Raw genomic sequence first — 15,311 nt, 5'->3', positions numbered from 1 at the left:
TGGTACAGTGCATACCTATTTGTTCCACATGCATGATTCATCAATTTAGATCCTATATCACACCTTCCAGTAGTTTAAACTACTGTAACTCATTATATTAAGGCTTATCAAAGTCTGGTGGCAAAGAGGCTCAATTGATTCAAAACACAACTGAACAATCAGACATGCCAGGTTACACATATTGGGCGTGTGACACCCACATTTGGCCCAGCTCTTCAACTCACGTGCTGAAGTGCTATCCTTGGCTTTCTGCTCCCCCCATGAATCTCGCTGTCTCTCTTCCCCCTTTCCCTTAACTCCCCTCCCATGGTCTGGCATCTCTCTTTCTTTCTCTTTCTTTCTCCCTCCCTTCCCTTCCCCCCCCCCCCCAGTGGTCTTCCAAATTTTCCTTTGTGGCTGGTAGCTACAGTGCTAAAGATCAGCTGCTTCTAGCCAGCTGAGGGCCTTCCCTCTGCCAATCCCGCCTACTCTAATACAAATTACTGTTACTGGTGGGGTGGGACATAGCAGAGGGGAGGCCTTGGGTGGTTGGAGGCAGCCTGTCTTCAGCGCTGCCACTGCCGGCCAAAAAGGGAATTTTAAGGAACCCCACCTGGGGGGGGGGGGGGGAGAAGGGAATGCCAGGTCCTGCAAGAGAAGGAGGAACAGGGAGAAAAGCTGGATCCACAGTACAAGGTCAACAGAAAAGAGGGAAGAAAGAGGAACACTAGTTGGATTTCCAAGGAGGGAGCAGGAGGAAGAGAACAGATAGAGAGCAGTTCTGGACCCCCCAGGGAAGGGGGTTGGAAGCATGGATGATAGAGAGATGCTGGCCATGGGGGGGGAGGGCAGGAGGGAAGGAAGAGAATGGGAGAAATTCTGACCTCCAGAGGGCGCATGCAGAAGGAAGGGAAGAGTGAGGGGAGAAGCTGGACATGGGACGAAGAGGAGGAGCTCGACATGGGGAGGAGGGGATATAAAGACACAGGTGATTCTGGACACATGGGAGGAATAGGAACACAGAGGCAATGCTGGACATGTGGAGGTGAGAAATAGGGGCACAGAGGAGAAATAGCTGGACATGTGGGGGGGATAAGAACACAGAGGGTTGAAGCTGGACACATGCGGGGGGGAGGGGGATAGAGAAACCAAAGGGCAATGCTGGACAGGGCAAGAATAGGGATGCAGATGGGGGGGAGCAGCTTAACATGGGAGGATAAGGGCAAGGACACACAGGAGATACTGGACAGGGTGAATAAGAATGAAGAGGGATGGTAGACATGGAGAAAGGATACATTCTAAATGGACAAGGAGAACCTGCAAGAGTGGTAACAGAAGTCAGAGGAAAGCAGAAACCTGAGATTGTGACACAATTAGAAAAATAAAATGACCAGACAACTTGGATCAACAAAAACCAGAAGAAGTGCCCAAAAACACCAACAGAGACAACAAAAAACAGAGGCAGCCTCCCCCCCCCCAAAAAAAAAAAATGGGGGTAGGCCAGTTGAGTTCTGACACAAGTGTGCTTGTTTATTTACATGCAATCAAAAAACCTCTTGACATTTAAGCACAAGAGACTCAACACAGTCCTGTGTTTCAGCACAGCAAACACCTGCCTCAGGAGGAGTAGCCTAGTGATTAGTGCAGAGGACTTTGATCCTGGGGAACTGGGTTCGATTCCCACTGCAGCTCCTTGTAACTCTGGGCAAGTCATTTAACCCTCCATTGCCCCAGGTACAAATAAGTACCTGTATATACTATGTAAACTGATTTGAATATAGTTGCAGAAAACCACAGAAAAGCAGTATATCAAGTCCCATTCCTTTCCCCTTCCCCTAAAAGAATTTAGACTTACTTCAGAGCAGTAGCCACAAAAAAACAGCAACCTGAAGACAGTGCCTTGATAACTGATTTGCGCTGATCACCATTCCACACTGACAGTGCTACAGTTGTTTCTTTATTTCGGAATCATTGTTTTTCCTGTGTTAACACACTTGAATTGCTTTGATTCCTGAGGCAGAATGCTGTGCGGAAACGCAGAACTGTGTCAACTCTATTGTGCTTAGATGTCAACAGTTTTTCTGATTGCAAGTAAATAAGCAAGGACCCTTGTGTTGAAACTCAACTGGTCTACCCCCATTTTTTATTGTCGTTTCAGACAACCTAGGCCCATGCCCCTCCCCAGATACTTTCATGAAGGCTTTTAACTTGTCTTATGTGGAAGAAGAAAACAATTGTATTACTGAATAATAGAAGAATATCTTATTTGTATTCCTTTGGGGGATTAATATCTTTGAGAGACCATGTTTGGGTTGAACTCATGCTTATAAAAGAAGGGAAGTCTGTGAAAATCTGCCTAGGCAGAGGAACACTGAGATCCCATGAAACACAAACAGGATCAGACAAGGAGTGGGCAATAGACCTAGTGATCCAAAGATGGACAAGGAGACTTCAGATGTTTGTATTGCGTTTATTATCAGAAGACTCCTCCTGATAATAAACATCTGAAGTCTCCTCATCCATCTCTGGATTGCTAGGTCTATTTCCCACTCTTTGTCTGTTCCTAGAAAAGAAAGGAAACATGAGGAAATACTGGGCCACGGGCGGGAGGGAAGGAAAGGAGTTGAGAGAGACGAGTAATGCCAGACTCAGGGACGGAGGGGAAGCAGAGTGAGAAATGATGGGCGAGTGGGGTGGGGAAAATGGAAGGAAAGATGATTTTGGACCCAGGGGTAGTAGAGAAGGAGGAAACAGAGAAGGAGAAATGTTAAATGCAGGGAGGGAGGAAGGGAAGGAAAAGAGATGGAGACATGTTGAATCCAGGGGCAGAGGGGAAGGAGGACGATAATAGGTGTTAGACACATGGGGTGGGCAGGGTAAGGGGAGGAAGAGAGATGGATAAATATTGGACCCAGGGGGAGTGATAAAGAAGGGACAGAGAGGGAGAGATGTTATACCCAAGAAGGAGTGGAAAGAAGAGAGATGGAAGGACCTGGTGGTGGTGGAGGGGAAGGAGATGGAAACATGTTGGATCTGGGGGCATAGGGGAAGGGGTAAAGGAAGGAATACAGATGGAGGGACATTGGACGTAGTGGCACAAGGGAGAGAAATATTATACCCAGGGAGGGAGGGAAGAAAGAGATGGAGAGATGTTGGACATGGGGAGTGGAGGGGAGGGAGGGAGAGATGTTGGACCATGGGTGGGGACAATGGTAGAGTGGAAGGGATATCAGACTACAGGGCTGCAGGCCGGGGGAGAGGCAATTCTGGGAATGTTGGAACCATATGGGAGAGGCCATGGGGGTTATCTAGACTGCCCCAATTTGACATTTTGCCCATTAGATTGTGAGCTCCTTTGAGCAGGGACCTTCCTTTTTGTTAAACTGTACAGCGCTGCGTAACCCTAGTAGCGCTCTAGAAATGTTAAGTAGTAGTAGTAGTTATCAAGGTGATGAGTAGGAGGAGGACAAAGGATAGAAATGTGGTATTGGAGAGTAGATGAAAGATAGAATGGAATAGGAGGCTGGGCAAAAGGGGGAGACCAGAAATGGAAGGGCTTTGGGGTGAGAGAAGGAGATGGAAAGTTGATAGGTGAAAGGAAACAGGAGATGGAGAACTAGAATGTAAGAAAGAGGGTGAAGCTTGAGTGGACAGAGGCAGAAAAAAATGGAGGAAATAACTAAAAGGGAAAGATCAGTGTGTCAGACAGGTATAGCGGAGGAATGGAACAAGACAGGAGGAGAGGGGAGAAATGACGAATGGACAACTGATAGAAAGAGCAGAAGGCAGGAAAAGAGAAACTGGAACCAGCATGATGGGCCAGGCAACAAAGGTAGAACATAAGTTTTATTTAGAATTTATTAACTGGAATATGTTAGCTTTGGGAAATGTGCATTGCAAATGGCTTTGTATTATATTCATGCATTTATTTTTATTTCTTCAGTGTTGCGATATGTGCTGAGTTTGACTTCTTGGAGTTCTCAGTTCAAATTTTGTCTTCATATTTCTATTTGTAATTTGCAATTCCTTGTTCTGTATTTGATGAGGATCTGTCTGTGTTTTGGATATGACTGAAGTGTGGTTTTCTGTATATAGTTTCTATGAAGAACTTGTTAGCAGTTCTGCTTGTTCTGTTTTGCATGTAGTTGGTGTATTGGTGTTTTAGAACCCAGTTTAACAGTTGTGGTGCTGCCTATTCAAAGGTAGGGTTCTTGCTGTTTGAATCTTATGATGTGCTATTGTCATATGACATGTTTGTTACATTTATGTTGTTAGGATTTATTTTAGGTTTTGTATTTCACAATGTGTCTAGAAGTGGAGAGATGACATGAGGGGCTTCTTCAGGGGCTAAGGACACCACCTCCAGGCTACAACTGGAGCAGTGATTGTCAGCCTGGAGGTGGCGTCCTTAGACCCTGAAGAAGCCCCTCGGTGAAACGGGTCCGTTAGGTGTGCATGCCTGTCCTAGATGCTGCAGCCAGCTAAGTGGTTTTTCTCTTTTTCTCTTTTTTTTTGAGACCTTACAAATTTGTTGTTGAAGCACTTTTGAGCAAATTTTAAAAAAAACAAACAAATTCTACGCACAGGGAGGATCGGGGTTTTTTAGACCAATGATTAAAGAAGTGATGGTGACGTTTCTTTTTTGAACTATTCCAGCAGTCTTGCTGTGTGTCACCTTTTCTGAGGTCTTTTCCCCCATTTTTCCTTATTTCCTTCCCTGCTGAGTTTGTAGTGTGAACAGACTCGTTTCTGGATCATTGTTGTATTGCATTTTTAGCCTACAAATACATTAATATGCTGTACCTAACCTGAACAAGGGAGAGGTACTGGAGAATGGTAACACAATATTCACTGTGGGTCAAGTGAATATTGTTTATGCGCCACATTTCCTGTGTTTTCCCATACCCGCTCAGGGCTGAAGACTGGGCCTCATGTTCAGGCCTGGATTTCTACATAGGCTTACTGGGCCTGTGCCTGGGGCTGCAAAATTCTGGAGGTAGAACAGTTCAAAAGGTAATAGAATGATGTTGAGGATCCAGGCTGTAGCACAATATCACCTGCCATATTAGAAAAAAAAAAAAGAATTAATATAGAACAGTTGAGTTTATAATCTTAACATGATTGTGGGCAGTTAAAGAAAAATGTTCTTAGTTATTGAGGAAAACATGAAAGGATTTATATTTCATTTGTGATTGTTATAGCACTATTGTAAAAAAAATACATTCTTGAGAGCTAGGAAAGAAAATATAGTTACGTGTAGAGTTTCACAGCACTGTCAGTCTGCACTGGGCTGGAAAGATTCTTGGTGATATCAAGCTATCTGCTGCCTCTGTGGTTTTCACTGTATAGCAGCTGCTATGACACAAGAGCCAGTCCACGAAGATGTTACCACTGATTCTCACAACATGTGAGGACTGCAGCAGCACCCACTGTGTCTAGGGAGCAACAAAAGCCTCAATCTGTCACTTCTCACACAAAATACTGCACTACAATGAATATTGACACCCAGAGTGAGTGAGAAGTAGTGATATAATAAGCATAGATTTATTTGGAAACTCAAGGGAAAGCTGCCACAGCATAGCAAGACACACACATGCAGGGTGCTCTCAGCTATAAAATATACTTGTCTGCCATGTAGCTACTGGAGCAACACAAATATGAATGCATAACAGCAAGTACAATAAAATTGTTAGAGCAACTCACACAATTGGCCTCATTTGGTTTTTTTTTAGTATTGCTGAAAATAAAATCTTAGTTTAGACAAATACCAGTATTAGCTTAATATAACAAAGAATAAACCTGGAAGAATAATAATTGGAAAAATCTGAAAGACAAGTGCCATGAAACAGCAGCCTTGTCTAGAGTGCTGCGGTGCAATGCTGTCTGTCTCTGCTGGAGCTCAACACAACATTTGCAATAAGTGTAGTGTAGTGAATTTAAAATGGATTTAAAGAATCTTTTTCTCTGGAATTGAAAGTATAAAAATGAACGGGACAATATTCAGGACCAAAATGGACTTAGAGCCCGACTACCGCGTGGCTGTTGCAGTAATTTCATTTTTGGCACGCGTCTGATACACGTCTGAAAAATATTTTTTATTTTCTGGCGCACGTAGCGGACGCGCGCCAAGTGGCATCCGACACATGTAGGTCATTACAGCTCAAATTCTTTAGCACAAGGTCTATGGCTGGTGGTAAGGTCTGAGACCCAATTTTGGGGAAAAAAGGGCCTTTTTTACAGGTGCGCTGAAAAATGATTCTGCGCATGCCCAAAACCCACGCCTATGCTACCGCAAGCCATTTTTCAGTGCACCCTTGTAAAAGGACCCCTCAGTTGGCATATGCTAGGGACATTCATTTATATGTGCACATTCAGTTTGTATGAGTGCCTAAAAATGTAAAGTTTCCTCCAATCACATATACCTCTGAATTAATGTGTGTTCAATTGATTTCCATGTGCAAAAATGTTTGTGCATGCAATGAACACAAATGTGTGAGAAAACATGGAAAACCCACAAGAAATTGCAAACAGTTTTGAGTAACGGATTTTTGTTTGGGCCGTGCACACCCATATTGCATACTTCATGATTTCACCGTGATTGAGGAGGGGTCGCTACAGACTGGCATCGAGGTGGCTTGTTTTGAAGGGGAGGTCTTTGGGATAGGAGCCATTGGGGAGCTTGTATTAGGGGGCTTTGGGAGGGATGTGCATTGCAGGCCATAAGGGAGAATGAGGAGTGGGGGGGAATATTTATTTATTTTATTTATTAGGATTTATTTACTGCCTTTTTGAAGGAATTCACTCACGGCGGTGTACAGTAAGAGTAGCTCGAACATAAGCAATACACAACTACAAGAGTAAAAATATTCAAATAACAATACAAAGACAAGCAAAGATGTAACATATAGATAGGTAAGACAGTAGGAAGAGTTAAAAAGTAAGGTGACTGATTTAAAGAAAGTTGCACATGAGTTCGGAGAGATGGTTAAATATTATCTCAGCTAGGGTAGGAGTGGATAAACATGTCCTGCTGCAGTATATGCAGCCCGAGTCACTTCTTCCATTAAAGGCCTGGTTTAAGAGCCAAGCTTTCACCTGCTTCCTGAAGTAGAGATAGTCTTTTGTGTTAAGTGGAGCTTTTCAGGCAGTGCATTCCAGAGTGTGGGGGCTACTCTGGAGAAGGCTCGCTTCGGGTATCACATTGTGTAATGTCTTTTGGAGAGGGTGTGGTTAGTGAATGTCATTGGGAGGACCTTAGTGTCCTTGATGGTGTGTAGAGGATCATCCTATTTTTCAGGTACTCAGGGCCGTTTCCTTTCAGGGCCTTGAAGATCAGACATAGAGTTTTAAATTTCACCCTGTATTGTACTGGTAGCCAATTAAGTTTTTGCAAAAATGGTGTGATGTGGTCACGTCGCTTGCAACCTTCTATGAGTCTTGCTGCTGTATTCTGAATCAACTGGAGCTGGTGCAGGCCCTTCATAGTCAGACCATTGTATAGTGCATTGCAGTAATCCAGTCTTGATGTTACCATGGCATGCACAACTGGGATAAGATTTACCTTATTGATTATAAGGAGAGAGGCAGCGTAGCTGTCACAAATAGAAGCAGCTCTTGAAGGCTGCGTGGATTTGGGGAATCAAAGTAAGTGTTGAGTCTAACTGTATTCCAGGGTTCCTGACTTGTGATTTGAGGGGGAGTTCGTAGTTCCCAAAAGGGATTTTGATGTCAGGTATGTGTCCACTTGTGTTAGGGACCCAGAGAAGCTCAGTTTTACTTGGGTTCAGCTTATCAATAGCATACCTCCTACCCACCCCCATCCTCCCACCCTGTCAGACTGTCATAGTAATGCTTGAATGTTTTCACATATACACTGTCAGCTAGCACATTTGCTTATTTCCGATCTGACGAAGAAGGGCAACCTTCGAAAGCTAATCAAGAAATGTATTAAGTTATGTCCAATAAAAAAGGTATCATCTTATTTTCTTTTCCATGTTTTATTTTGTTTGATTTCTATTGATAACCTTAAGAGTGGACTAACATGGCTACCACACTCCTCTACTTGGGTTCAGGGAAAGTTTGTTGTGTTTAGCCCATTCTTGAATTGATGTTAGATAAGTAATCAGTTTATTGAAGGCTGTAGGTAAGTCAGGTTCAGTGGGTATGAGTAGCTGCACATCATCCACATAGATGTAGAATTGAGTGTCCATTGACCGAATCAGCTCAGCTAGTGGCTTGAGGTAGATTTTGAACAGAATAGGTGAGAGTATTGATCCTTGTGGTACCCCGCAGGTCAGTGTCCATGGTGGTGATGAGTTGCTGCCAAACATTATGGATTGTTGCCTGTCTGATAGATAGGATCTGAACCAGGCAAGTACTGTTCCATCGATACGTGTTTCTGTAAGACGTGCTAGTTTGATATCATGATCCACAGTGTCAAAAGCTGCTGAGAAGTCTAGCAGTACTAACATCAAGGCAAATCCCTTGTCTTGGTTTATGTGAAGATCATCTAGTAGGGATACGAGGACCGTTTCTGTTCCATAACTGGGTCTGAATTCAGATTGAAATGGATCTAGCCAGTTTCTCTTTTCTAGCCAATCATTAAGTTGAGCACAGATAGCTACTGAATTAGCACCAACCCCTTTAAGAAGTGCCCTGGAGCATCAGGCCATGGCTTAGCGTCCAATGCTCCCAGGAATTATGAATAGCACAGCTTGTGAGGTTGATCACAAGCTGCGTTATTCATATTCTGTGGAAGTGACTAACCTGTGGTACTGAGCTACTGCAGGTTAGTCACTATCGCGGTTAGTCACTATGATAAAAGCCTGACTTTTACTAATAAGTAACCCCTTTACATATTTAGTAGCAATATTCATCCTAATTTGAAATATATAAGTGCCAGCATTCTCTGCTATTGCTGGTACTAATATTTATATTTAGCAGCACTATTTAAACAGCTCAACTCCTCTGTTTTATGAAATAAAATTGTGACTGTTGAGTGTCACTCAGAACGTGGTTATTTCTGGTACTAAGAAAACAACTGTAAGAGCAGGCCTGGTGAAAGATTATAGTTATTTATTGCTAGACAAAGTTAAAATCATGCCCAACACAGCCATGTTATCAGGGGCATACAATACTGTAAAGATAAATAAATAATAAATGATATGTACTAAACTAAATGAACTAAAAAATGGTTTAACTTAAAACAATAATATACAGCTAAATAAAAATTATAATTTAAACAAATTGTGATATAAAAATCATAGATGTAAAAAGATATGTAGATAGACCCAAGGAAAGTGCTTTGTGGTGTGTTTTTGCGCTTCACACCAGGCACTACTATAAAAAATGCATACAGAAAGAGTTAGGGACACACGTGGTTAAAAATCAAATTGAATTGGAGCATATCGTTATGTGTGGCTCAGAAGAGAAAACCTTAATTCACCAGAACCTCTGTACTCCAGGAGCTTTCTGTCAAACTAGCATTCTAGCCTATCTTACTTGCAGGTGGCCCGAGGGCAGTGTTTACCAGTTGAGAAGCAGTGGTTGGGCTCAGTTCCTGCATTTATCATCTCACCCAGCTCTTTTAAGATAAGTGCTTTTTGGGGGTTAGATTGCTTTTTGCCATAAGACAAATCTGTGTCGGGTTCTTCGATTATTTTTGATACTGGCAATTAAAGAATCATCTGGTTCCCATATTTGACTGATTGGCTCCACTTCTTGTCTTATCAACAGTTCTGTAATCACACACAATTTCTCTGCTATCCCATAAAAGAGGGTCTGTAATAGAGAAAGCAGCCTCCTTTGTAACCACATAGCCCCAAATTCTATATATGATGCTATGAGTTGCACATTAGCAGTAACAATCAATTATCGGTGCTAATTGGCATTAATTAAAATTTACTCATGTAAATTTATGCAGCTGGATCCGTGTGTAACTTTTATGCATGGGTCCAAAAAGGGGACTTGGTTATGGGAGAGTCATGGGTGGATCAAAGGCGCTCCTTTAATTTACATGCGTTGCTATACAATTAAGGGGTTTGTGCCTAATTTAGGCAAGGAGATGGACACCAAGGTCTCATTGGTGTAAATGGCCGCGCCTAAGTGTAGTTGTGGTTCCTGGCACTAAATGCTATTCTAGGAATGATGCCTAATTTTAAGCACCATTTAGAGACAACTTGCCCCCCCCCCCCCCCAAAAAAAAAATGGGGGTAGACCTGTTGATTTCTAACATACGGGTGCTTGTTTACTTGCATGCAAACAAAAAAAAAAACTCTTGACATCTAAGCTCAAGAGACTCGACACAGTTCTTTGTTTCAGCACAGCAAGCACCTGCCTCAGGCGGAGCAGCCTAGTGGTTGGTGCAGGGGACCTTGATCCTCGGGAACTGGGTTCAATTCCCATTTATAGACTAGCACTAAGCACTAATTTTTTTGTGGCACTGATTTTTTAGGCACCATTTATAGAATTCAGTCCACAGCCAGAGAAAGCAATTTTGTCCCATCATATCTTAATGCACACCAGGGGGCGGCCAAAGGCAATCTGCTGCCTGAGGCAGGGATGAAATGTCATCCCCACCCACCTGGCCACAGTCTGGCATCTCCCCCCTTCCCTCCTCAACCCTCTTCCCCACGTTTACCTTTTTTTTTTCTTTTCCAAAAGGTGGCAGCGGCAGCAATTCCTATAAGCTGACGTGCCGCTGGCACTGGCCTCTTAGCTCTACTGTGTCCCACCTCTGAGGAAACAATGCCACTGCCGCCTTTTGGAAAAAAAAAAAAAGAAGGTAAATGCAGGGAAAGAGGGTTGAGGAGTGTTAGTCTGGTTGTGAGCCCTTGGGCCCCGGCCGAGGCCTAGTATAGGGGTTAGGCCAAGGCCGAGGGTGGGCCGAGCAGGCACTACATGCTACCCCAGCTACCAAGCTATGTACACACAAGCAGCAACCAACTTGCATCTCCAGAAAAGGGAATATAGGGCATTCAGGTGGGCCTAACGGCCTATTGGGAACCGATTCACTCAGAATTCAAGCATGCGGGCCTCACAGCCTAACTGGAACCGACTCACACTTAGGGAGGGGAGAAGGAGACTAAACAAGGGGTCCCCCATGGGGACTGGAACACCAGCAACACCCTCGGTGCTGGTAATCAAGGAGAAAGGGAAGCACACTAAGAAGGTGAGGGACTGTAATATAAGATACTGTAGGCAGAGACCTTCAGCAGACAGGGAAGGGAAAAGTCCACAAAATGGAGTGTGGAGCCTAACACATACACACAGCACAGAAAGGGACAGTGCTCTGTAATACAGGAGGTAGTAAAGCAAAGAAAGGACTGAAACAGTCACAAAGGGAAGACTGCAGTACAGTGGCGTAGCTACAGGTGGGCTTGGGTGGGCCAGGGCCCACCCATTTATGACTCAGGCCCACCCAACAGTAGCACATGTTTAGTGGTAACTGGTGGGAATCCCAAGCTCCGCCAGCTGAAGATTTCTCCCTGATGGTAACAAAAACACTACTCTCCATGACACCGGCACCTGCGCATGCTCAGTTTTCAGTGCATTCCTGCTGCCAAGGTGGAAAGAAGCGTTTTCCCACCAGCTGAGATTTTTTTTTTTGGAGGGGGGGAACACTTGGTGCCCACCCAATTCTTGCCTAGGCCCACCCAAAACCTGTTCTCTGGCTACGCCCCTGCTGCAGTAAACAGACAACTGCCACAAGTAGAGAAGCTCTGCAGACAAAGGGTTAAACCACACTCCGCACACACACAGCAACCACAGGCAGGAAACACTGCAGACAACGGGTTAATCGGGAGTACAATGAAAGAGCAAACAACCCCCCCCCCCCCCCCCCCCCCCCACAGAGAGAAACAAAAGGGTCCCAGTCTGCTACAAGGGCAGGACCTGCCAAGCAGAAAACAAACACGGCACAAAGGGAACTCCGAAGGAAGGGGAAGCAAAACAAACAAACTGGAACAGAACAAGGTAGGCACTCACCACACAGCACCACACCAAACAGAGAAACCCAGGTGCAGTGAGAGAGGTAATTAGACACACGCAGGCAGCAGCCGGCAGACAGAGACAGAGCAACAGAAACTGCAAGCAAGGAAAGGACTAATAACTCCACGCAAGCACAGAGCTAATAGCTCAGACAGAGCAAAGGTAAGGCTTCAGCAGAATTGAAATAATGCCAAAGCAGGGGTTGTAGGGAAAGGTGAGCTTAAGTAGATCAGACTGACATCAGCTCAGCCCCTGATGGACCAATCAGGAGTGGTTCTATGCATTCCCCTGTCTGACTAGCAGAATGCTAACAGAATCATAACAAGGAGGGAAGGGGGGAGATACTGCCCCATGGAGAAAACCGCCTGAGGCCCCCACCTCAGTTGGCCTAATGGTAGGGCTGCCACTGATGCCCGCAACAGATGGTAAATTTCAAGAACTTGTGTCGTATATTTATTTATTTATTTTGATTCTTATATCCCACATAATCCAAATTCCAATTATTCAGCTCTATGTAGCTTACAGCAATTAAGAAATAAACTCATATATACATATACCCCTGGATTCTATATAATGCACCTAGAGATCTGCGCCAATTTCAGTGCAGATTCTGTAGCTATGCGTACAATTGAACAAGTTTAACAAGCTAATGAGTGCTGATAACAGCACTTAACAAGCAATAATGAGCACTAATTGGCACTGATTAGAATTTAGGCACACAACTCACCAAGTGTATTCTGTAATGATGTGTTTATGGGTGGGGAAATTGGAGTTTCATGGGCGTTCCAAAATTTAGGTGCCTAGTTATAGAATATGGCCCAGTGTGCCTAAATCTATGCACCGCTGAGATTTACACCATGTTTGCATTGGTTTAAATGGATTCGCATAGATAGGCACTGAAATATCTACTAAGCGTATTCTATAATCGGTGCCCGGTTATAGAATATGCTTAGCACCAATTTTTAAGGCACCATATATAGAATCTCCCCCATACTGTCTGACAATATGGACAACTATACTGATATAAAGACTAATCTGATTAAGCAAATAGATTAGAATTCATAAACCTTTTCAGAAAAACTAGAATTCTATGAATTACACAATTATTTCAAGCATTTTTAAAAGAGAAAAGCTAAGGTGCTAATCCAGTCAGAACCTTAAAAATAAGAACCAACAATTTAAAACAAATTCTGTAATATACAAGGTGCCAAAGTAAGGATTTTAATATTGAGGTAGTATGATCAAAGCGACCTATCCCCACAATTAACATTACTGCCACATTCTGTGTAATTTGTAAGGCTTTACATCAGGCTTGTGGCAGGCCAGCATACAAGGCGTTGCAATAATTCTACTTTGACAAGACCAAGCTCTGCACCACAATTTGAAAATCCACCAAAGGAAGCATAGTTGTTAATTTACTTAGCAGCCGAAGCTGATAAAATGAAGTCTGTATCACTCCGAACACCAGTGTTTCCATAGTTAAATGTGACTCTAACATTACTCCCAAACTCACTAGCTAATCTTTTATAGACAAAGATGCTCCTAAAAATTGTACAGGCTCATATCGAACATTAGTCTCATGTCTTACTATCATCATCAGCTCTGTCTTTGAAACATCCAAAAGAAGTTTATTCTCAGCCATCTTGTTTGCAGTGACTGAAAAGAAGAATTCAATGAATGGACTCTGCTTCAGAATTCCTGGGTCTGGAGATACTTGGCCCACTGCATTTTTTTCTCAAGCTGTAACAAAATAGGGGCCTCTTTTATCAAGCTGTTCTAGCAGTTCCTACACGGCAGTGCCGATGGAGCTCATTCAGAGTAAATGGACTTTGTCAGCATTTAAGGCACCAGGAGCCGCTAGCTCAGCTTGATAAAAGAGGCCCAAGATTTGGACCAGCTCAGGGGGGCTATGTAGTGCTATGATTAACTACTGCACATAACTTATCCAAGCAATTTTCAGCCTTCAGTGGTTAGTGACTTTTAAACAGTGGCTGCTATGTGCATTATATACCCGAATAATATTCAGCGTTGGGCTATCCCTGGATACTGGCGCTGAATATTTATTGATTGGAGAGCTGTTGGAACTTTGCCAAATATTGGCAATATTGAGACCAGTGCCCAGATAAAGATAGGACAGCCTTTTTGCTGGTTACATACTTCTGAATTCTGGGCAGGACTTGGTCCATATGAGTTAACTAGGTAGGAACTAGTCCCACCTGGTTAACTCAAGCCAAATATCTACTCCTATGCATGTATTTCTCTATATAGATATTCCTTTTGTCTGGAGCTTCAACTGTATTAAGTTGTTTCTCTTTTCTCTGCCCACAGCTGTTGACCTGTTGTACTGGCGTGACATAAAGCAGTCGGGGATTGTTTTTGGAAGTGTCCTCTTGCTTCTCTTCTCATTGACGCAGTTCAGCGTCGTCAGTGTCATTGCCTACCTTGCTCTTGCTGCTCTCTCTGCCACCATCAGTTTCAGAATCTACAAGTCAGTTTTACAGGCTGTGCAGAAAACAGATGAAGGGCATCCCTTTAAGTAAGTGGTTATTATTATTATCATCATCATTTTTAAAGCACTAGCGAGTTTGCTCAGCACTTTACAGAAACACATAAGAGGCAGTCCCCTACTCCTTGGAGCTCACAGTGTAGTCAAGACAGACAGGCAAAACAAAATAGGAGGCTTTGAGTGCTCTTCATATAACGGCAAAGTCAGGATAGGAGAAATCTGAAGCTCTACATGTGAGTAATTGAGGAAGGAGCAGCTTTTCACTAAGATCTCTGTTATGATGCCTATTTCAGGCTTATTTTATATAGAAGAGTAGTTATCAACTTTTCTTTATAGAGTACTAGTACAAGCTTAAACTTAAGATGTGATCACTTACACCAGTCCTACAGCTAGTGTAAATGTCTGTTGTGTGCTAAATAGTGCATAATGTAAGGTATTCTACAATTTGGAGTGAATTCTATACATGGCACAAAAAAAAGCACTATTCCATAAGACATGCTTAAAGTTAGGCGCCGTTTATAGAATAGCGCTTATGCCTGGGCCTCATGCCAACTTTAGGTGCGGCCATTTGCTCCAACTGAAATGTGGTGCAAATGTATCCCCATTATTGTGTAACAATGCGTGTAAATACTAAGAATGCCCCCGATCCACCCATGACTTTCCCATTTCTGCGCCCCCTTTTTTTAAACACACACGTAAAATTTAGTTGCATATCCTGTGCCTAAATTTAGACACGTAAGTTCCAATTAAATCTAATTAGTGCCAATAATTGCTTGTTAAAAAGCCAGTTATTGGCACTAATCGACTTGTTATTCAATTAAATAATGCCTAAATTTGC

At 43.2% G+C, this 15,311-nt stretch overlaps 1 protein-coding gene across 2 annotated transcripts in view; it reads left to right on the top strand.

The window, feature by feature from the left end:
* The window catches only part of RTN1 (reticulon 1), a 193,631-nt gene that overhangs the window by 153,043 nt on the left and 25,277 nt on the right, over positions 1 to 15,311 (top strand). For both annotated transcript variants that reach the window (XM_030213857.1, XM_030213858.1), the window contains one exon: positions 14,296 to 14,503. In XM_030213857.1, coding sequence (XP_030069717.1) covers positions 14,296 to 14,503 — 208 coding nt within the window. The remainder of the gene's footprint in view (positions 1 to 14,295; positions 14,504 to 15,311) is intronic.

This window comes from Microcaecilia unicolor, chromosome 9 (genome assembly GCF_901765095.1).
Source record: "Microcaecilia unicolor chromosome 9, aMicUni1.1, whole genome shotgun sequence".
Lineage (NCBI taxonomy): Eukaryota > Metazoa > Chordata > Amphibia > Gymnophiona > Siphonopidae > Microcaecilia > Microcaecilia unicolor.
Note: the sequence above shows the minus strand (reverse complement) of the source record. Positions and strands in the feature narration are given on the sequence as shown.